The 24,104-nt window shown below is 38.4% G+C and overlaps 1 protein-coding gene and 2 long non-coding RNA genes across 6 annotated transcripts; 1 reads left to right on the plus strand and 2 right to left on the minus strand.

Annotated features, from left to right (window-relative positions):
• Nucleotides 1–787: 787 nt before the first annotated feature.
• Nucleotides 788–1,575, minus strand: LOC133029913 (uncharacterized). Its single transcript, XR_009683861.1, has 2 exons — nt 1,393–1,575; nt 788–1,043 (listed from the first exon to the last, which is right to left on the minus strand). It is a non-coding gene; the product is annotated as an uncharacterized LOC133029913 (long non-coding RNA).
• A 16,880-nt stretch (nt 1,576–18,455) lies between these two features.
• LOC115705111 (uncharacterized) lies at nt 18,456–21,278 on the plus strand. Of its 4 annotated transcripts, none has more exons than XR_004009387.2 (4): nt 18,456–18,772; nt 18,879–19,572; nt 20,736–20,906; nt 21,005–21,278. It is a non-coding gene; the product is annotated as an uncharacterized LOC115705111 (long non-coding RNA). The 4 variants fall into 4 exon arrangements; XR_009685808.1 differs by having other exon boundaries at nt 20,828–20,906; XR_009685809.1 differs by having other exon boundaries at nt 18,879–19,358; nt 19,474–20,906.
• Nucleotides 21,279–22,417: 1,139 nt separating this feature from the next.
• LOC133033723 (LOB domain-containing protein 12-like) lies at nt 22,418–23,188 on the minus strand. The gene is made up of 2 exons (XM_061108785.1): nt 22,973–23,188; nt 22,418–22,864 (listed from the first exon to the last, which is right to left on the minus strand). Exons 1-2 carry the CDS (start codon nt 23,126–23,128, stop codon nt 22,418–22,420), a joined length of 603 nt encoding a protein of 200 aa, XP_060964768.1. The 5' UTR covers nt 23,129–23,188.
• Between the last annotated feature and the right edge of the window lie 916 nt (nt 23,189–24,104).

The following is a 24,104-nucleotide window of genomic DNA, read 5'->3' on the forward strand; positions in this document are numbered from 1 at the left end:
CAATCATCATCAGCAGTTAGCTCGGTTCACGGTTCAGTAAGCCTTTATTGCTTTAGTAGTTTATTTTATTCAGTTATGAAAAAGAAAAGCCTGTTAGGAAGCATGTTAGTAGCCTGATAGTAGAATAGGCGCATGTTTCATTTCTAATTTCCAAATTAAGCGGCATTAGTAAGCTCGCCTTGAATACGACCTGATATGCCAACTCTTGGTTTCGCAGGCGGTTCTAACTAGATGGACGCCATGCGGACTACCAGGAGTCAGGGCAACTCCGTAGGGTCGAATCAGGGACAGGGAGCTCAGTTTCCCCCACCTGCTAGGGGCCGAGGCAGAGGTCCCCGAGGCAGGGCTCGTGGCCGGGGTGATGAGAACCCGCCACAGGCTGCCCAGGCTCCCCGCCCGATCGGGGAGCCCGGGTGGGAGTTGCGGTTTGCGGTAATGCAAGCCCGGATCGAAGAACAAGACCTCGAGATTCAGAGGTTGAGACAGCAGGGTGCTCCTGCAGTTCCTGTGCCCGTAGTTCCAGTGGCACCTGCCCCTGCTGCCCAGGCCGAGTTAGTGGTGGCGGCCCATAGATTGGAACCATTGTATGAGCGGTTCCGGAAGCAAGCACCTCCGGTATTCCTGGGAGGTCCAGATGTATCGAAAGCCGAGCAGTGGCTGACGGTGATCACCAGAATCCTGAACTTCATGGGTGTCACCGGTAACGACAGAGTGGTGTGCGCCACGTTTCAGTTCCAGGAGGACGCCCTGTGTAACGCTCGTATTTTAATAATAATAAACTCGGAAATTAACTTTAATAATTTATATATTAATAAACATATGGATCGGGATCCCGAGTATCAAAATTTAGGTTAAAAGTACTTTACTATTAAATATGCATATATATATATATATATTTGTTTTAATAATTTTGCGGACATGCATCATCAAAATACAGACTCCAAAATATTTATAAATCGAAACCCTCCAGGTTGCACTGCCGCAATATGTACAATCATGCCGAGTTCCACCTCACTGTTCCTCCAGCTTTGCTTTTCCTTTACCTACACAAGGTAGCAAACTGATTAGTCAACAAACTCAGTAAGATATGCAAGATATAATAAGGTAGCACGATGCCAGCTTTATGATCAAGCTGCCCTGAGCTTAACAACGAAGCTCACCAAATGATTAAGAACGTTCTTAAGGGTAGTACGACTACTATACCAAATGCACTAAAGTACCAACTCCGTACTTGTGTTGGTAGAGCCCTGATTGTACTCCCGAGAAATACTAAGTGTTGTACCACGAACACGACGTACCCTGGGTACTCGTGTTGGTAACACCGTACTTATAATAACATCCACAACAAGCATAGACATTCATATATATATAAATATTCTTACGCTATCTTACCTCGTTCCTTGCTCAAGTGTGCCGGTCAGCCTGAGTGGAAGTGCAGCTCGACGTTTTACAGGGCCCTAAACCATAATATTCAAAATTCGATGAGAGACTCGCTAAAATACTTATCGGGGATTTAAAACGCAAACTAAGCTTAGCCCTATCGATGAAAAGGATGACAACACCCTAAAATACTTAAAAACGGAAAAATTAGGGTTCGGGAAAAAACCCCAACCGGCAGGCCGGTTCCCAACCGGAAGTCCGGTTCCTGGGACCAACCGGTCGACCGGTTGACGCAGGCTCCCAGGAACCGGAATTCCGGTTCTGGTCTGGGAACCAAAATTCCAACCCCCACAACTCAATTCATCCCCAAATTTTCCAATATTTTCCAGAACACCTGTATGCACTAAAATAGACCAGTTCCAAGCAACAAACCTCAGCAATTCATTAAATTTTCAAAAACACCATTAGAGGTCAAGGTTTGAGTTTTCAAACTCAAACCTTGTCAAAACCTTACTACAAGCAACAAGGACAGCAAGAAACAACTCAATTAAACTCACCTAATCAGCAGAAATCAGATTCAAACAACAACTAAAGCTACAGAACCAAAGATCCTAATTTAAACCTCAAAACCTAACCTTATACTAACTAGAAACAAAGAGAAGGAGACAAGGAAACCATACCTTAAGCAAATTCTCCTTCAAGAGATTAGGAAGTCAGAACAAACAGCAATCCACACCTTAATCTTGCTGGGTTTTCTAGGGTGCACGAAAGAGAGAGGGAGAAAGGATAATTCCCAAGCTTGATCATCAATTCTCACTTAATTCATTCTCCTTAATAAATTATTATTATTTATCTATGTATTACTTAACTAAAGGAAGCTTCTACTTCCACTAAAAGCCAAGACTCTAAGGTAAAAAGACCCATTTACCCTTCAATTAAAATATCACAACCAAACAACTTAAGGGCAATTTGGTCAACTACTAATCCCCGAAAATTCTAACGCCTCTACTAATAAACAATAATACCCCGATAATATTCTAAATTATAAAATGCAACTTTCTAGGCCCAACGTCGCTTTCCACAGCTTCCGAACACAATCAGAGAAATTAGGTAATTAAGCATAAAACACATATGATATATAATATATTTCTAAAATATGCATTCCATAATTATTAATACATAATTCTTAAATAATTAATAATACAAAGTATTCTTTCATAGGCGGTCTTTACAATTATCCCCCCGTTAAAAAGATTTCGCCCCCGAAATCTACCTGAATAATTCAGGATACTGGGCCCTCATATCAGATTCCAATTCCCAAGTGGCTTCTTCCACTTTACTGTTTCTCCAAAGTACCTTGACCAATGATATGGTTTTGGTTCGGAGAACCTTTTCCTTTTTATCCAGAATTTGCACTGGTTGTTCGTCATATGATAAATCAGGTTGCAATTCCAGTGCTTCGTAACTCAGAACATGCATTGGATCAGACACATACTTCCTCAGCATGGAAACATGAAACACGCTATGCACTGCTGATAAGGAAGGAGGTAAAGCTAACCTATAGGCAACTTGTCCAACTTTTTCCAGAATTTCAAAAGGTCCAATAAACCTAGGGCTCAGTTTACCTTTCTTTCCAAAACGTCTGACTCCCTTCATCGGGGATACACGCAAAAAGACATGATCACCAGGTTGGAATACAACATCCCGTCGCTTAGGATCTGCATAACTTTTCTGCCTGCTTTGAGAAGCAAGCATTCGGGCTTTGATCTTGTCTATTGCTTCATTTGTTTTCTGGACTAATTCAGGGCCTAAGTATTTCCTTTCTCCTGTTTCGTCCCAATGAATTGGGGAACGACACTTTCTTCCATAGAGTAGCTCATAAGGAGCCATTCCTATGGTACTTTGATAACTATTATTATAGGAGAATTCAATCAGAGGCAAATACTTACTCCATGACCCTCCAAAATCCATGACACAAGCTCGTAACAAGTCTTCAAGTATCTGGATGGTTCGTTCAGATTGCCCATCTGTTTGAGGATGAAAGGCTGTGCTGAACTTCAAATTAGTTCCCATAGCCTTTTGCAAACTCATCCAAAACTTTGAGGTAAATTTAGGGTCCCTATCTGAAACGATTGACTTCGGTACCCCATGAAGACGGACAATTTCTTTTACATACAAATCAGCATACTGATCCACTGAATAGGTTACCTTAACAGGTAAGAAATGTGCTGACTTTGTAAAACGATCCACCACGACCCAAACTGAATCGTACATTCCTGTGGTTCTAGGCAAACCAACCACAAAGTCCATTGCAATATCTTCCCACTTCCATTCTGGAAGTGTTAATGGCTGAAGTAACCCCGCTGGTCGCTGATGTTCAGCTTTGATTTGCTGACAGGTTAAACATTTAGTGACATAGTCTACTACATCCCTCTTCATCCCATACCACCAGAAATAGGGCTTCAAATCTTGATACATTTTGGTGGTTCCTGGATGTAATGAGTAAGGGGTAGTATGAGCTTCTTCCAAAATTTCTTTCTTAAGCTCACTGATATCAGGGACACACACCCGTGCCTTAAACAACAACATTCCACTGTCAGAAATAGAGAAGTCCTTAGCTTTGCCTGCTAAGACATCTTCTCGGATTTTTACCAATTCAAGATCTTCTAACTGGGCCATTCTGATTCTTTCTAACAAATCTGACTGAAGTGTCAGATTAAATAATTCCTCAGTCACCAACTCGATGTTTGCTCTAGTCATTTCCGAGGCTAACTGAGAGGAAATCATAACCATGTTGGATATCTGATCAGGTCCTTTTCTGCTTAAGGCATCAGCCACAACATTTGCCTTTCCAGGATGATACAGGATTTCACAGTCATAGTCTTTCACCAATTCTAACCACCTTCTCTGTCTCATATTCAAATCCTTCTGAGTGAAGAAATATTTGAGACTCTTGTGGTCAGTATAGATCTCACACCTTTCACCATACAAGTAATGTCGCCAAATTTTCAGGGCGAACACCACTGCTGCAAGTTCTAGGTCGTGAGTTGGGTAACGCTGCTCATAATCTTTCAGTTGCCGAGAAGCATAAGCTATGACTTTATCTGCTTGCATTAACACACAGCCTAAACCCTGCCTTGAAGCGTCACAATACACCACAAACTTTTCTTGATCAGAAGGCAAGGCTAGAACAGGAGCTGTGATCAATCGTTGCTTCAGCTCTTGAAAACTCTTTTCACACTTATCTGACCATATAAATCGCTGATTCTTCCTAGTTAACTCAGATAACGGCATGGCAATTTTGGAAAATCCTTCCACAAAACGCCGATAATAACCCGCTAAACCGAGAAAACTTCGAATTTCAGTGACTGTTTTAGGTCTAGGCCAATTCTTCACCGCTTCAATCTTTCCTGGATCAACCATAATTCCATCCTTTCCAACAATATGTCCCAGAAAAGACACTTGTGACAGCCAAAACTCACACTTTTTGAACTTTGCATAGAGTTTATGATCTCTAAGTCGCTGCAGAACCATTCGAAGATGTTGCTCATGCTCTGCTTCTGACCGAGAGTACACAAGAATATCATCGATAAATACAATTACAAAATTATCGAGGAAATCCTTGAATACCCTATTCATGAGATCCATAAAAGCTGCCGGAGCATTTGTTAACCCAAAAGACATAACCAGGAATTCATAGTGACCATACCTGGTTCGAAAAGCTGTCTTCGGAATATCCTCTTCTCGAATTCTCAATTGATGATACCCAGACCTCAAGTCAATTTTTGAGAATACAGTCTTCCCCTGGAGTTGGTCGAACAAATCGTCAATTCTGGGCAGAGGATATTTATTCTTAATGGTTAACTTATTCAGCTCCCGGTAATCGATACACATACGAAGGGTTCCATCTTTCTTCTTCACAAACAACACAGGGGCTCCCCAAGGTGACACACTAGGCCGAGTGAACCCTAGATCCAACATCCCTTGGAGTTGTATCTTCAGTTCTTTTAATTCAGCAGGTGCCATTCGATAGGGTGCCTTTGAAACAGGTTCTGCTCCAGGAATTAAATCAATAATGAAATCTATCTCCCGCTGAGGTGGTAATCCCGGCAATTCCTCTGGAAACACATCCAGGAATTCCTTAACCACATTAACCTCTTCTGGGCCAAATAACACAGGTTTACTGGAATCCACTACCACTGCGAGAAACCCAACACATCCTTCTCGTAATAAATCCCTAGCTTTCAATGCTGAGATTCTAGGGACACGAGAACCTTGAACCGAACCAACAAAAACAAAAGGTTCCTCATTTTCCGGTTCAAAAGTCACCATTTTCCGTTTACAATCAATACTAGCAGAGTATTTAGACAAAAAGTCCATACCAAGTATAATGTCAAATTCGGCCAATGGCAACTCCACGAGATCAGCACTCAATTCTCTATCTTCAATTCTAATTATTACTGACCTAATCCACTTTCTTGAAATAATTAATTCCCCATTAGGCAACAGGGTTCCAAACCCCGTCTCAAGAATATCACTAGGTCTATCAAACTGATCAAGAAGTCTTGATGACACATAAGACCGAGTAGCACCCGAATCAAATAAAACAGTATAAGCAAAACCATTGATTAGAAGCTGACCTGCAACCACTGAAGGACTGGCAGCAGCATCTGCCTGAGTTATAGCAAAAACACGAGCAGGAGCAGATACAGGTTTGACCTCGGGCTTCGGTTCCTCTTTCTTCAACTGAGGGCAGTCTTTCCTGAGATGTCCCACCGAACCACACTGAAAACAGGCTCTCCGGTTACAAGCCCCGGGATGATGCTTTTTGCAACGCGGGCACTCAGGATAAGAATAAGTCTGACGTCCCCCTCTATTCTGGTTTCCTCGAAACCTTTTTCCTTGCCCTGAACTTCCCGAAGATGGAAAAGTTCTTTTCCTCTGTTCAAGGGTAGAACCCCCACTCTCTTTTTCAGGACCTGACAAAGGGAGAATAGTAACCCCACCAACACCAGAAGACTCTCGGGTTTCTTGTAAAAATTTCACTGCCCCTTCTGCTCGAAGAGCCTTATCAACCATTTCTGCATAAGTCGTTGTATCGCTTGTTGTGATAACCAGGTCATGTCTGATTTTGGCATTCAGTCCAGCCAAATACTTTTCTTTCTTGCTGAAATCTGTTGGTACAATTCCGGAGGCTAATTTAGCCAAGCGATCAAACTTGGTGGTATACTCAGTTACTGACATACCCTCACTTTGTACCAACTCAATAAATTCCTTCCGCTTTGCACTGCGGACCGCCTCGTTGTAATACTTGGCATTGAACAATTCCCGGAACTCCTCCCAGGTCATTCTGGTCACATCCCTAGTAAGGGATACCATTTCCCACCAAATCAGGGCATCCTCCTGAAATTGGAACGTGGCACATGCCACCCTATCATTTCCAGCCACTCCCATAAAGTTCAGTATTCTCTCAACAACAGTCAACCACTGCTCAGCTTTAAGAACATCAGGGCCTCCCAGAAATACTGGAGGCGCTTGCTTTCTGAACCTTTCATACAAAGGCTCCATGCGGTTACCAGCAACATATTGCTCAGCTGGCACCGCAGGGGCTGCAGGGATTGCAACAGCCGGTTGCAGGGGAGGCTCAACAGGGGCATCCCGTTGCCTGAGTCGCCGGATCTCTTCCTCTTGTTGTTCAATTCTAGTTTGCATCTCAGCAAACCTTTGTTCCCAATCAACAGGGGCCTGAGGTGGATTCTCCTGTCCACCTCTCGGGACTCGACCGCGGCCTCTACCGCGTCCACGGGGGTTTTGGGGATTTCTAGCACCCCGACCACCTCCGGTCTCAACCAATTCACCCTGCCTTCTAACGTTTCGCTGGTCGTCCATTATTTAGGACTTAGCCTGCGAACCCACAAGGCACGTAGGTCAGACAGTGGTCAAAATACTTTCAAGACCGCAATTAATATTTATTTAATCATATATACAACACCACATATCTTAAAACAGTTTGCAAAAAAAAAGTAAAGCTTACGGAACCGTGAGTTGAACTCGACACTGGCCTTGATTGTACATATCTTGACGGTCTTCAGTGGACAACCCAGTGGCTCTGATACCAAACTGTAACGCTCGTATTTTAATAATAATAAACTCGGAAATTAACTTTAATAATTTATATATTAATAAACATATGGATCGGGATCCCGAGTATCAAAATTTAGGTTAAAAGTACTTTACTATTAATTATGCATATATATATATATATTTTTTTTAAAGTGTTGCGGACATGCATCATCAAAATACAGATTCCAAAATATTTATAAATCGAAACCCTCCAGGTTGCACTGCCGCAATATGTACAATCATGCCGAGTTCCACCTCACTGTTCCTCCAGCTTTGCTTTTCCTTTACCTACACAAGGTAGCAAACTGATGAGTCAACAAACTCAGTAAGATATGCAAGATATAATAAGGTAGCACGATGCCAGCTTTATGATCAAGCTGCCCTGAGCTTAACAACGAAGCTCACCAAATGATTAAGAACGTTCTTAAGGGTAGTACGACTACTATACCAAATGCACTAAAGTACCAACTCCGTACTTGTGTTGGTAGAGCCCTGATTGTACTCCCGAGAAATACTAAGTGTTGTACCACGAACACGACGTACCCTGGGTACTCGTGTTGGTAACACCGTACTTATAATAACATCCACAACAAGCATAGACATTCATATATATAAATATTCTTACGCTATCTTACCTCGTTCCTTGCTCAAGTGTGCCGGTCAGCCTGAGTGGAAGTGCAGCTCGACGTTTTACAGGGCCCTAAACCATAATATTCAAAATTCGATGAGAGACTCGCTAAAATACTTATCGGGGATTTAAAACGCAAACTAAGCTTAGCCCTATCGATGAAAAGGATGACAACACCCTAAAATACTTAAAAACGGAAAAAATTAGGGTTCGGGAAAAAACCCCAACCGGCAGGCCGGTTCCCAACCGGAAGTCCGGTTCCTGGGACCAACCGGTCGACCGGTTGACGCAGGCTCCCAGGAACCGGAATTCCGGTTCTGGTCTGGGAACCAAAATTCCAACCCCCACAACTCAATTCATCCCCAAATTTTCCAATATTTTCCAGAACACCTGTATGCACTAAAATAGACCAGTTCCAAGCAACAAACCTCAGCAATTCATTAAATTTTCAAAAACACCATTAGAGGTCAAGGTTTGAGTTTTCAAACTCAAACCTTGTCAAAACCTTACTACAAGCAACAAAGACAGCAAGAAACAACTCAATTAAACTCACCTAATCAGCAGAAATCAGATTCAAACAACAACTAAAGCTACAGAACCAAAGATCCTAATTTAACCCTCAAAACCTAACCTTATACTAACTAGAAACAAAGAGAAGGAGACAAGGAAACCATACCTTAAGCAAATTCTCCTTCAAGAGATTAGGAAGTCAGAACAAACAGCAATCCACACCTTAATCTTGCTGGGTTTTCTAGGGTGCACGAAAGAGAGAGGGAGAAAGGATAATTCCCAAGCTTGATCATCAATTCTCACTTAATTCATTCTCCTTAATAAATTATTATTATTTATCTATGTATTACTTAACTAAAGGAAGCTTCTACTTCCACTAAAAGCCAAGACTCTAAGGTAAAAAGACCCATTTACCCTTCAATTAAAATATCACAACCAAACAACTTAAGGGCAATTTGGTCGACTTCTAATCCCCGAAAATTCTAACGCCTCTACTAATAAACAATAATACCCCGATAATATTCTAAATTATAAAATGCAACTTTCTAGGCCCAACGTCGCTTTCCACAGCTTCCGAACACAATCAGAGAAATTAGGTAATTAAGCATAAAACACATATGATATATAATATATTTCTAAAATATGCATTCCATAATTATTAATACATAATTCTTAAATAATTAATAATACAAAGTATTCTTTCATAGGCGGTCTTTACACCCTGGTATGGTGGGACATGGTGTCTCAGATCCATGACGTCACCACCATGACCTGGGAAAGGTTTCAGGAACTCTTCAACGCGAAATACTATAATGAGGCGGTCAGAAGCGCCAAGAGGAAAGAGTTCGTTCATCTGACCCAGCGGGAGAACATGAGCGTCACTGAGTATACTACTCAGTTTGACCGGTTGGCGAGGTTAGCCTCGGGAATTGTGCCGACCGACTTCAGCAGGAAGGAGAAGTATCTGGACGGGTTGAATCCCAAGATCAGGCATGACCTGATGATCACCACGGACGACAGCACCACCTATGCTCAGATGGTGGAGAAGGCACTGCGAGCTGAGGGCGCAGTGGGGTGCATGTCAGATTCTGTCAGTACTCCGGTTGGTGGCGGGGCTCCTACCCCTCCTGCATCAGGCTATAGCAGGGGGAGTAGCGGTTCGGCCATTGATCAGAGGAAGAGGGCACCCACTGCTTCCGGCGGCTCGAGTCAGAACAAGAAGTTCCGGGGGAACCAGAACCGAGGGAGTCGTCCTGGTGGTAATGAGACCCGATTCTCCTATCCCGAGTGCCCTAGCTGCAAGAGGCACCATCGGGGTGAGTGCAAGGGGCAGGGATGCTTTCATTGTGGCATGCCCGGACACTTCAAGAGGGAATGTCCCCAGCTCCGACCAGAGGCACCGAGAGCTCCAGCGATACCCTCTCCAGCCAGGGTATTCGCCATCACGCAGGCTGATGCAGATGCCAGCCCATCAGTTGTTACAGGTCAGCTTTTTATTAACAACTCGCTTTATTCAGTGCTGTTTGATTCTGGGGCTACACATTCTTATGTGGCGGCCAGAGTCTTTAGTAAGTTGGGTAGACCCTTTGATAGATATGAATCAGGGTTTGGAACCCTGTTACCTGGCGGAGAATTGGTTATCTCCAATAGGTGGATTAGGTCTATGCCGATCAGGATAGATGGTAGAGAGTTAAGCGCTGATCTGATAGAGATGAGCTTAGTCGAATTTGATATTATTTTAGGAATGGATTTCCTATCTAAATATTCGGCGAGCATTGACTGTAAGAGGAAGATGGTGGTCTTCCAACCGGAAAGTGAAGAACCGTTTGTATTTGTGGGTTCGGTTCAGGGATCTCGGATCCCGGTGATCTCGGCTATGTCAGCGAGAGAATTACTGCACGGTGGGTGCTTAGGGTTTCTGGCCGTGGTGGTGGACACCACTCGGCCAGACACCATTCGGCCAGAGGACATCAGAGTGGTTCGGGAATTTTTGGACGTTTTTCCCGAAGAACTTCCAGGGTTACCACCTCAGCGGGAGATTGACTTCGTGATTGACTTGGCACCAGGGGTGGATCCGGTTTCCAAAGCCCCGTATAGGATGGCTCCAGCTGAACTTAAGGAATTAAAGATTCAGCTCCAAGGGTTGCTTGACATAGGGTTCATTCGGCCCAAAGGTGTCACCCCGGGGAGCCCGGTTTTGTTCGTCAAGAAGAAGGATGGATCTATGAGGATGTGCATCGACTACAGAGAGATGAACAAGCTGACGGTGAAGAATAAATATCCATTACCTAGGATCGATGACTTGTTGGATCAGCTTCAGGGGAAGACGGTCTTTTCTAAGATTGATCTCCGTTCGGGTTATCATCAGTTGAGGATCCGAGAGGAGGACATTCCAAAGACGGCTTTCCGCACTAGGTATGGACACTACGAGTTTCTGGTTATGTCATTCGGACTAACCAATGCTCCTGCAGCATTCATGGACACGATGAATAGAGTATTCAAGGATTTCCTCGATATCTGTGTGATTGTGTTTATCGACGACATCCTCGTGTACTCTCCTCGAAGAGGAGCATGAGTTACATCTTCGGATGGTACCGCAACGACTTCGAGAACATAAGCTCTTCGCCAAGTTCAAGAAATGTGAGTTACTGGTTGTCTCGTGTGTCCTTCCTAGGGCACATTGTGAGTAAAGATGGGATCAAGGTGGATCCCGGGAAGATTGAATCCGTCGTGGGATTGGCCGAGACCGAAGACAGTGACAGAGATCAGAAGCTTCTTGGGATTAGCTGGGTACTACCGTAGGTTCGTGGAGGGGTTCTCCAAAATTTCAATGCCCCTAACCGAGCTTACAAAGAAGAATCAGCGATTTATCTGGTCAGATAAATGCGAAGCTAGTTTTCAGGAGCTGAAACAGAGGTTGATTACTGCTCCGGTACTAGCTTTGCCTTCGGACGAGGAGAAGTTCGTAGTCTACTGTGACGCATCCAAACAGGGTTTAGGGTGCGTATTGATGCAAGCCGATCGGGTTATCGCTTATGCCTCCCGTCAGTTAAAGGATTATGAACAGCGATACCCGACTCATGATTTAGAATTGGCCGCAGTGGTTTTTGCACTGAAGATTTGGCGGCATTACCTTTATGGGGAGAAGTGCGAGATCTATACCGACCATAAAAGTCTCAAGTATTTCTTTACTCAGAAAGATTTGAACATGAGACAAAGGCGTTGGTTGGAATTAGTGAAGGACTATGATTGTGAGATCCTCTATCATCCCGGAAAAGCCAATGTAGTGGCCGATGCCCTGAGCAGAAAGGGTCCCGGGCAAGTAGCTAGCATGGTTCAGATCTCACCTCAGCTAGCAGAGGATATGGTTAGATCCAGCATTGAGTTTGTGGTAGGTCAGCTTCACAACTTAACGCTGCAATCTGATCTGTTGGAAAGAATAAAGGTTGCTCAGATGACAGATCCGGAGTTAGTGAAGATCCGAGATGAGGTATTGGCTGGTCAAGCCAAAGACTTTTCAGTGTCAGATAGTGGGATGCTTTTGTATAAAGCCAGGGTTTGTGTTCCGAACAGTGTGGAATTGAGAAACGAGATCTTTGAGGAGGCTCATTCTACCCCGTATTCTCTGCATCCCGGCACCACCAAGATGTACCAAGATTTGAAACCGTACTTCTGGTGGAGCGGTATGAAGAAGAATTTGGTAGAATTCGTATCGAGATGCCTCACTTGTCAACAGATCAAGGCTGAACATCAGAGACCAGCAGGGTTGTTGCAGCCTCTAACCCTACCAGAATGGAAATGGGAGGATATTACGATGGATTTTGTGGTCGGGTTACCTAGGACCACGGGTATGTATGATTCCATCTGGGTAGTGGTGGATCGATTTACGAAATCTGCTCATTTTCTGCCGGTTAGAACAACGTTTACAGTGGATCAGTTGGCAGAGTTATATGTCAGGGAGATAGTGAGACTTCACGGGGTACCGAAGTCTATAGTTTCGGACAGGGATCCGAAATTCACCTCCAAATTTTGGCAAAGTTTGCAACGGGCAATGGGTACGAAGCTAAAATTCAGTACAGCATTCCATCCTCAGACAGATGGTCAGTCCGAAAGGACAATTCAGATATTGGAGGATATGTTGAGAGCCTGTGTTATGGACTTTGAGGGTTCATGGAGTAAATATCTACCGTTAATAGAATTCTCGTACAACAACAGTTATCAGAGTACGATAGGGATGGCACCCTACGAACTGTTGTACGGTAGAAAGTGTAGATCCCCTATCCACTGGGATGAGACAGGGGAGAGGAAATACCTAGGTCCGGAGTCAGTTCAGCGGACCAATGAGGCAATAGAAAAGATAAAAGCTAGAATGCTTGCCTCACAGAGCAGACAGAAGAGTTACGCAGATCCGAAGCGCAGAGATGTTGAGTTCCAAGTAGGGGAACATGTGTTTTTACGGGTATCTCCGATGAAGGGGATTAAACGTTTCGGGAAAAGAGGCAAGTTATGCCCTAGATTTACAGGACCTTTCGAGATTCTCGAGAAGATAGGTCAAGTGGCATATCGGTTAGCATTGCCTCCAGCCTTATCAGCAGTGCACAACGTATTCCATGTCTCAATGTTGAGAAAATACGTTTCAGACCCCTCTCATATACTCAGTTATGAGAGCCTTCAGCTTCAGCCAGACATGTCATATGAGGAACAGCCAGTGCAGATCCTGGATAGAAAGGATAAAGTCCTTCGGAATAAGACCATAGCATTGGTCAAGGTTCTCTGGAGAAACAGCAAGGTGGAGGAAGCCACCTGGGAGCTAGAGTCAGATATGAGAGCTCAATATCCAGAGTTATCCAGGTTAGATTTCGGGGACGAAATCCTTTTAAGGGGGGAATAGTTGTAAAGCCCGCTTAGTTAATTTGGAAATTAGCAGTTGTTTATGTTAATTATGAAATTATTTATAGCCATTTAAATAATTTATTATTGTTATTTATGGAATTCAGAAATGCATGATTATGTCATCAGTAGTTTTTATATTTCGCATTTCCGGTGTCCGGTATTTTGGAACTCGGCGTTTGGCTCAGTAGAAATCACAACTTAGTATGTTAGTATTTGGGGACGGGTTTTAGACATTGGGAATGTCGGGAATGGCCGGGAATTTAGAATGTCCCAAAAATACCCCTTTAGTGATTTTTATGTGATTTTAGAATGGAGGGGCAAAATGGTCTTTTTGCCCCAATGACTTTTTGTCTTTTAGTGACTTGGTTATTTGAAAAATAAATGTTAATTGTTTATATTTTTGGCTGAAGTAAATGAGTTATGTGGCTTTAGTTCATTTTCCAATTTTTTACTAAATTTGGCTAAGTGTTGGAAAGAAAGAAAAATTCAAGAAAACACTCTCCTTTCCTCTCTATTTTTGGCTGAAGCAATTGGGGTGCATGAATTGATTTTCTCTTTGATTTCCAAGCAACTTTCATCCATTCTTAAGATCCTTTGCAAGCTAGGTTAGCTCATCTTCTTCCTTTCTTAAAATTCTTGAGTTTTGATGAAAATATGAGTAAATGCATGTTAATTTGTATGTTGTTGCTGCTGCTTGTGATTGATTGTTATTTTTATGTTCAAAATACTGGATTAATTATGTTTGGTTAGGTTGGAAAGCATGCTAGATAGGTTGTGCAAAGATTGTAAATTTTCTATGCAAAATGTGTGATTTTGATGAAATAGTATGTAATCTGTTACTATGTTGTTGTTGTTGTTCTTGTATGTTTTCAGAAGCTTATTTATGCTTATTTGAGAAGGTTTAAATAGGTTTGTATGCATGTTAGGTGGATTTGCTCAAGCTTGAGTTTGGAACTCAAAGCTTGAGCTCCAATGGTGTTTTTCATTTCTGTGCATTCTGGGTAGGTTTGATGCTTTAGAAATGTTATTTGGGACATATGGAGTAGGTCTGGAAGGTTTGGTACCGATTGGGGTTGAATTGGTCGAATTATGAATTTTTGAAGTGGCTGCCTGCGAGGAACCGGAATTCCGGTTGTGCATCCGGAATTCCGGATGGGGGTTCAGTAATTCCCAGAACCGGAATTCCGGTTGGGCAACCGGTCTGCCGGTTGGGGAATTTTTCCGAACCCTAGTTTTCCTCGTTTTTATGTTTTTAGGGGTATTGCCATGCTTTTTATCGATAGGGAAACTTTTAGTTTCGAGTTTTAGTCCCCGGGAAGTGATTTAGCGTGTCACTTATAGCGTTGTGATTTTTATGGTTTAGGAGCCAGTAATCCGCCGCTCGCCTTCGCCTTCCAAATGGTTGACCTAAGACACCCGAAATCGGAATCCGTGTAAGATTAGTATAACAGTATGCATATGTAGATTACATGTTTAGCGTGCATGTAGGAAGCCTGCTAGATTACATTAGTTATGTATTTAGGCTTCGAACCATCCAACCCTGTCACGTCGGTACAGGCTGGAGTATGACCAGCAGCCGGAGTATGACCGGTTCGACCGATCAGGCTGACACTTGGTTGGTGGTTCAGTGCTATTGACCTATCCCGTCGGTACAGGCTGGAGTATGACCAGCAGCCGGAGTATGACCGGTTCGACCGATCAGGAGGATACTTGTCAATAGTACCGTCCCCTGAACGTTCAAAACTCAGTACCATGTTGGACATGGCAGTAGTGCTCAGTACCATGTTGGACATGGCGTAGCGGGACTCGCATCGTGTTGGACACGGCAGTCAGTTTTATGTATGATATTATTATGCTTTTCTTACTGAGTCTGTCGACTCACAGTTTACGTTCATGTGTAGGTAAAGGCAAGGCTATAGCTGATGGACCGTGAGCGAGCTTATGAGATTGTACATGTCGGGGCGGTTAGGCCTGGAGCGTACGATCCTCGGGACAGCAAGGCTGGGATTTTGGTAACTGTCGTTAGACGACTTTTATTTTGATGTAATAGATAAACAGTTAAACCTTTTGTAAATATTTTTATAAATCGGGATCCCGAGACTTTTGTAAAATGGTTTATAAGTTTAATGAAAAAGCAAAATTTTAATTAATCACGTTTTTCCATAAACCTCGTTGATTAGCAACGAGCTGCACAGTACGTTTAAAAATCACGTAATACGCCTAAGATAGTTAGGGTGTTACAGTAAAGTAGGTTTTGCGAATATATGTGTTGCGGTGGGATGGATGAATAAACAACTATTATATATGTGTTATTAGTCATTATATAAGCATGTTTAAAAAAATTTGGGGCATTAAATTACAGCCGTTATACTACCGAAATTTCGAAGAATTTGGATCAAATTTGATATATTATTGTGTGTTTTGTATAGGGCCCACTCGCTTAACCACCTTCAAGACGTGATACGTTGAAGGGGAAGGCTCCCATGCTTTCTCCACAAGGCGGTCATGATGAAGAAGATGAACTATTCTCGAAAAAGGTCATGGATTTGATCCCTAAATCGCTAAAATGGATGGTTGTTGAATTTGTGAAACTCTAAGATAAACGTGATATAATCACGATACTAGTGCCCCAAGGATTCATAACACTGCGTACCCAGATCACGTTATCTAGAGAGAATTTGCAGTCGGTTGCACTGTGTGACTTCATCTAGGGGTGAGCATAAAATTCAAAAAACTGAAAAAAAAAAAAAAAAACTGCTCAAACCGACCTACCGAACACCGTTGGAACCAAAACCAACAGAATCGAAAACCAAAAAAACCGCTAAAGGTTAAAAGCACTATTAAACGGTAAATTTTTTTTTTGGGTAATAAGCTGACCAAAAAAACGGAAACCGACCGTTATACATATATATTAATTTATTAAGTATTTTTTTGCTTTATGTATTGTAGTTACTAATAATATATAATAATAATATATTCTTATTTTATTAATAATAAAGTTAAAAGAATAAGATAATTAGTTTTTGAACAATTAATTTGTATGTTTATAGTTGTAAAATATAAAATAATGTGTTTATAGAATAAAATGAATCATCTTTTTTTTTTTTAAAAAAAAAAAAAGTTTAGTTTGGAGAGTTTAAACCGACCAAACCGTGGTTCAAAACGGTCAGTTTTAAGATAGGTTATGGATTGGTTGGTCGCTTTTCGGATTGCACCAATCCAGACCAAAAACTGAATTCAGGATTTTTATATAGAAAAAAACTGACCAAACCGACCGATGCTCAGCCCTAACTTCATCGGCAACCAGGGAATGTTGTTTGGAATGATGTATACTCTTCTTTAATCTAATTAACCTTATATATCAAATTCTAGTAAAATTATTATAAGACACTAATACTTAACAATTTAATGCAGGCACATCTGGGAGAGCATAAAGCATTTGAGAAAAATCTTTAAGTTTTACGACCCAAAGCCTCTCACATTGAATGGTATTAACGATGAAGACAAGAGTTAGTCTTTTGACAATGCAGCAAGATGATTGGCTACGTGGTTATCCTCGATGAATAATAACCACAAAATGTTCTTTATTCCTTGGAATATCGGGTAAATATTATTTAATTTTTTAGTGCTAATTGTTCATTTCTATATTATAAATTGAAATTATTTTTAAACTATCTTACTTATATTTCAATATAATTTTCTAGTGCGCATTGGATGCTAGAGGTCGTTGCGCAAAGGAAAATTATCCATTTAGACCTTATTATCCAAGACAACCTAAAAATCAAGAATGTGGTTATGTTTTGAAATACATTACTCACATTGTCGCACGTGCAAACCCCAACCGTTACATACAAGATCAAAAAGCTGTAAGTTTTAATTATTGATTATAGTATTTATTATAATAACAAATAATAATATATATATATAAAAATTAATATAATTTTTTACTTTTTTTAACAGTTTGGAGATAAGCAGTAATACAATCTAAAAACTAAATTGTTACTAATGCAGCAACAGTGGATAGAACGGTTGATGGCGGTGATTCACGATGGCTTGGCGATTGATGCTGAAAGGCCTAAGATTTTTTCTTCCCTAGCTTATTTGTTTAGGTTAACTTGTACTTAGATTTATTAACTTATTAATACTTAGACTAATTTTACAATATTTGTGTAATATTTAATTGTAATTTATTTAATTACTTCTATGAAGTGAAATTAGGTATTTTGGCCAATCCTAAAATTAATTTACAATATTTAATTTACCTTTTAAAAAAATAAATATCTAATTTAAATTTAAATTAAATAAATAAATTCATAAATTAATAAATATATGATTTAAATAAATTAAATTAAACTAAATAAACTGAAAAAAAATAATTCTTAGGGCTTTTGGCATTTGCGTCGTTATTTGCCAGGAACCGACGCCATATATACCCATATGGCGTCGGTTCCTAGCAAATAACCAACGCCATATTTACCCTTATGACATCGGTTATTTTAGACCCTACAGCATCACTTGGATTAGCGTTGGTAGCGAATATTACCAAAATTGACGCTGAAAGGCCTTAAAAACCACATCTAAAGAGTCTTTTTGTAGTAGTGTCATATTTTAGATTATTTTATATCAATAATATTAATATGTTAATTCACTTAAATTATTTTAGATTTATTTTTATATTAATAATATTTATATAAATCTATAGGCCTACGTACATAGTATTTTATCATAACATTATTATATGTAGATATAATAATATATCTTTATATATTAAAAGTGACTATCTAACGGCATTTCTTGGTTTAACGGTGTTGTTATTTTCCTTTTCCGTTACCTTTAACCGAGGCTACTGATAACATTATTTGATTTTATAATAATAAATAATTGCTTTTTACGAGTTGCTACGTGAATAAAGCCTCAAATATTGAGAATATTCTAGATTACGAACGAACTATACCTCAAATTTTCAAGATCTCTCGAATCAATAACCCAAACCCATTCTTCTCCAATGCAAACTATCAAACCTCTTCTTCCAAAAGCTTTAAATGTCGTAAGCCATTGCCTAAATATCCTGAAACACTCTTCCTCCTCTAAGAAAGGACTTCGTTTGATGTTTATGAAGTATTTTGAGGAGGGCATACAGAAAGGGAATAGAGGAAGAGGGTTGGTTTTCACCCATTACATGAGTGTTAAAATGGGAAAGGAAATTGATCATTTTGATAGTGACGAATATAGTAAGAGGTACCTTATCTCTACATTTGAATTTCAATTTATATTTAATCAAGAGTAGTCTTTCTCTTTTCTATTTGCCCAATTCTAAGATGTGGTCGATGCTCACATGTGCTAGCCTTGTGCCACAACCTGAACACCCGAAATGCCGGAGCGACCAGAGGTGGAAGCAGTTTGGAGGGTCGTAGAGGAAAACTTCCTTGGCAAGAAGATGAAGAGGTCGGTCGTAGTTGACGACTCCAAGGTCATCAACGACATTGCCTCAGACTTCGATGTTGCACTTTTGGGAAATACTATCGTTGTCACTCAACGCAAGAGCAAGAACCTATGGCTCCAACTTACCTTCTTTTCCTTCCATTCAATTAGGTAGTCTTTTTATTTTCTCAAATCAAAAGCCCTAATTAAACAATGGTGAGTTATTCTAATAGCGTCTTTGTTGTTCAAGATTTTTTATTTCTTCTTTGAAAGTTTGACAATTGAGCTTTATGGTTATTTGATTTCAGGAATGGCATGTGATATTCCTTAGGTGACTAAGTCATGAATGTGTTTGTTCACATCATATGGAGTTATGTTTTTAGTAACGCAACCCCCTTTCAAAGTTAAGGGGATGTGGGCCAACATAATTTTGCGTTACAAAATAGTTAAAAGCTTAGTTCAAGTCTGATATATGCGAGTAAATCAAGTTTAAAGTTTTGATTTTCTTAATGGTGTAGGATCTTATTGTCAAGTCACTTTCATAGTTGGACACATAGGCTTTGCTTGATCTTTTGCCTAAAATCTCATTGTGGGCGAAGAGCGCTGACTATGATAGAGTAAGTATCATTGTTAAATCTTATTACAATAATTTTCATTTGTATTTACCTTGAATTTCAATGAACAATCATCTACATTCAAACTTCTAAGATAATAAGATGAGTAATAAAGTAATTATGTGTCTTGCTTTTGATTTTTTTGCTTGAGTTCATTTAATTTACAGGCTCTGCCTTGGTATTATAAGAACATAACCAATATTGAAGAGTACAATGAGAAGGACCTGATTGAATTGATTGAGTTTAACACTATTAGTATTAGTATCGGAGATCTTCCTCCTTTACTATACGGTAAGTGTACTAACAATATGTGTTTTATGTTATCAAAGGTCTCTATTAATTTTATTGCTTCAGGTTTGAAGTGTTGAAAGTAAAATACACATTTTGACACAAGCATTACACTATTTTCATTACATGTTAAGAATTTTTGCTAAGAAAATCTCCATTTTTCTTTTAGCTGTATTCCATCTCCATCTATCTTTCTACACAAGATGACAAAAATGTGTCTTTCAGTTATCTAATTCATAACAGTCAGTGGCTTATTTCAGTAGAAGAGTATGTTAGGATCTCCTAATTTAGTTGATGATTCATTGAAATAGTTTGTGTTTTTTCTAATTTGTATTATATTCAGCAAAATTTCACCAAACATAACCCACTTATAAATAATAACATTTCTTAACTGTTATTTGAATTTTGACATTGATCTGCACAAATGAAGCGTACAAGAGTGACTTCTTACTGAGTATTTTTATTAGTTGTCACTCTACAATGTAAAGAGGCCAACTTGTGTTGGTTTTATGAAACTCCATACACCTTTATAGTTCTTTTTTCTTTTTTTGATAATAGACACCTTTATAATTCTTAAGATTGAACAAAAAGTTAACTTTTATAGTGTGGTTGGGAGTTGGGATTGTTTATTTTAGTGTGCTTTGCATAAAATTGGGGTATGTTAATGCTATTATATAGACTAAGTAAGGCTCTTAATATTTTGGACTGCTCGTAAATTCATTAACCAAGTTAATATGTATGATCAGAATATACTTTTCTACAAATTAACCATATCATGCTCACTTATTTAGATATATATTATATCTTTAGTACACTTAATCCACTCATTAGTAATCATTGTTGGTACACTCCTTTAGTAAATGTCATATATGTATTAGCTATAAGGAGGTGTAATAGCACGTGGTGGACCTCAACTATGGACAAGAAAAACTCAGAGTTTGATATCGTTTGTGAATGTAATTGGGCTCAGTGTTCATGGTTATGCGACTATTAATGGATGTAAAAAAGGCTTGTGGGACGTGTCTTGTGCTCACCATCCTAAGTTAAAGGTATAACCAATCTAATCTAATCAAATTTCATTTCAAATATTAATAAATTTTAATTTCTTAATTCTTTTTTAAGTTCCCTATTTATTTTTATTTGACAGGGCTAATACGAGAGAAGTCCTACGACACTATCGTTCTTAAATTGATGATTAGTATTCTACAAATTCATATACTTGTGTGGTTTTGAGATGATATTAGATTTGAGTCTTTCCTATAAATTCTCCTCTTCAAAGTCCTAATATTGAAGACTCTAAAAATGTCACTATGTTATCAAAGGTGGTAATATATCTCTAAGATCTACATATTTATATTGACAATTCTTTCATTGGACTCTTCGTTTTAGTAAAGTAATCTAAATAAAAAAAAAACACCAAAACCTCAAATAAAATTAACCATATGTGCCTCTTAGGTAACATTCACCTAGTATAAACATATATGTGAGACCTATATAATTCTCCTATAATTTATACTGATATAAAATATTATCAGAAAATCACAAGAGTTGTATATATAATTATATATAAATATGGTAGTACATGATTTTCAAAGTTTGAAATAATATGTTACAAGAATTTATGTCTGGTGAGTAGATTAACATATATAAAAAATTTAAAGACCAACAACCCTGTTTATATATATATATATATATATATATATATTAGTATAATTTATTAGTATTACAATATTATAACTAACTAATAACTTTGGGTTCGAAGTCATTTCCTTTTTTTTTTCTTGTTTTCTCACTCACCACTTAGCCTCAGTGCTCCTTTGTTTTTATATATATATACTAAGGTAATAATATATATTGATTAAAGCTAGTAATAATTAATCTGATCATAATTTATAAAAAAATTTGTTTGGTAGGCCGTATTATATTGTATAATATTATATTATATTGTATTTTATAATTTATAGACATTTAAATATATAATATTTTAATAATTTAAAATTTAACATACTATAATTATATAAAATATGATGTATAATCATATTCAATATAATAAAATACAATTAAATACGACCGGTCCAAAATGAACAAGTTAATTACCTCGAATGCCCGAATAACAAGTTAATTAAGTACTTTTGTCACATGGCTAGAGTTGACCACATCGCCCTTTGTTTTTAAATCACCCACTCCTGTCTTATTCTAACCCAACCGCAAGCACATTTTCTTCTTTTAAGAACTACTTTGTAATCTATAGCTTTTTTATTGACAAATATCTAACCTGTAATTTAATATCTATATACTACGAATTTTAGATCAATAACACTTTCTCCCATATGTTATAGTAACAATTAATAATGGCGACAATAATAATATGACGGTATAATTTATAATGATTATTGTTTCAAAAAAAAAAACATGATAATGATAATTAAGCTTACCACTATCGATGATAATAAAACATATTTCTTTAGTTTAATTATTGACAAATAAATGCTTAATAGTAGAGGCTAAAAGAAACTTTAGAGAGAGAAATTTTATTATTATTATTATGATTATTTTTATATTAAGAAACCATGTCATTTCCAAAAAGAGACTCTCGCTTAAGAGAGTCATGAATTGCAATACTGGAGGTGGAAGAGGAGAAATTGTGATATTGATGATGATGATGATCAGGTGGGCTCATCATCATGAGAGTAGTATCATTGCTATTATTTTGACCCGAAAAACAGGATTTATCGTAGTACCCAAAGTAACATGGGTCCATCTCTACCGGTGAAGCCGACCCCCTGCAAACGATGCCGCCACTATCAACTATGGTTGCCTGATCATGCTGCATCTGAATGCATAGAATCTCGGCCTGGGCCAAGGCCAGTTGCATTTGCAGCTCCGAAACTTGGTTTTGTAGGTACGATATGGCCCCAACACACCCGTAAACTGGATCTCTCATTCTTGCATTTGCTTCATACACTAAACTACTCACTGCATCAGTTCTTTGATCAAATGGAAGCTCCTGTATATATTTATATTTGTAATTATATTATTTTCTGTAACTATATTATATACTGTCATATAAATAATAATAATGATAATAAAAAAAAATAACTAACTAGTTACCTACCTGTAACATTTTGCTGACATTGCTTGCACCAAAGACCTTGTGCACAATGGCAAATTTGTGGGGATCTTCAGAGGGAAAGTATGGGGCGAAGATACAGTCTTTGGCGCAACGACGTCTCAGCAATTTGCATGAAGCGCAGGGTGAATTCCCACCCATTTCGTATTGTTATTTTGTTTGAAAGTTATAGCTAGGGAAAAAGGAAAAGCTGAATAAATGTAAAGGGAATTAATTATGAGGATGACTAAATGAGCTGATCGAATATGTCTATATATATACATGTATAAAGGTGAGTAGTGGACTATCTCAACACTTCATTTTAAAAACTAACAGGACGTGTGAGGCTATAGTGTACTAGTATTATATATCCCATTTGAAATAATAATAATAATAACCACTAAAAAAATACTATTTTTAGTGATACAACAATTTTTTTAAACTAAATTTAATTTTTAGTTATAATAAAAAACAAAAAAATTATTTGTGACTAGACATAGTATTTAGATATAAATTGTCACTAGTTTTATTTTAGTCACAGCAAGTATTGTGACTAAAAATACATTTAATCACAACAAATTGTAATTTTTATAATTAAGATTTTTAGCCACGATCTTGTTATTGATAATGTAAGAATAATAATTTATAATTAACTCACAGCATTTTCACTTTTAATCACAAATTTTATTGTGATTAAAAGTAAGATTTTTTTATAATAAAAAATAATAATAATAATAATAATGGAAAAATATATAAATAAAAGTGTTTGTTATGTAGTATTTATGTTTCATATATAATCATCGAGGTTTGAAATGGGATATATTAATTCTTTTGTCCTTTGGTCTGACAAAACCATATTATATTTTATAGATAGATCAAACCAATAGGTCGTCTACACCTTTTTGTTTTGACGAGAGGAAGTAATTAAAGCAACTCTAACACCAGTATAATTGTGTTAGTTTAACATGAAAATAATGTAGGCTAGGCTTAGCATTATTATATTATTTTTCCACTCAAACCATCAACACTAGAAGTTACACAAAAATAATTTTTTAATTAAATATAATATTTTATATTATTATGTTATTAAAAATGATAATATATATATTTATATCCTAATTATATATATGAAATAATT

Source organism: Cannabis sativa, chromosome 1 (assembly GCF_029168945.1).
Source record: "Cannabis sativa cultivar Pink pepper isolate KNU-18-1 chromosome 1, ASM2916894v1, whole genome shotgun sequence".
NCBI classification, from domain to species: domain Eukaryota; kingdom Viridiplantae; phylum Streptophyta; class Magnoliopsida; order Rosales; family Cannabaceae; genus Cannabis; species Cannabis sativa.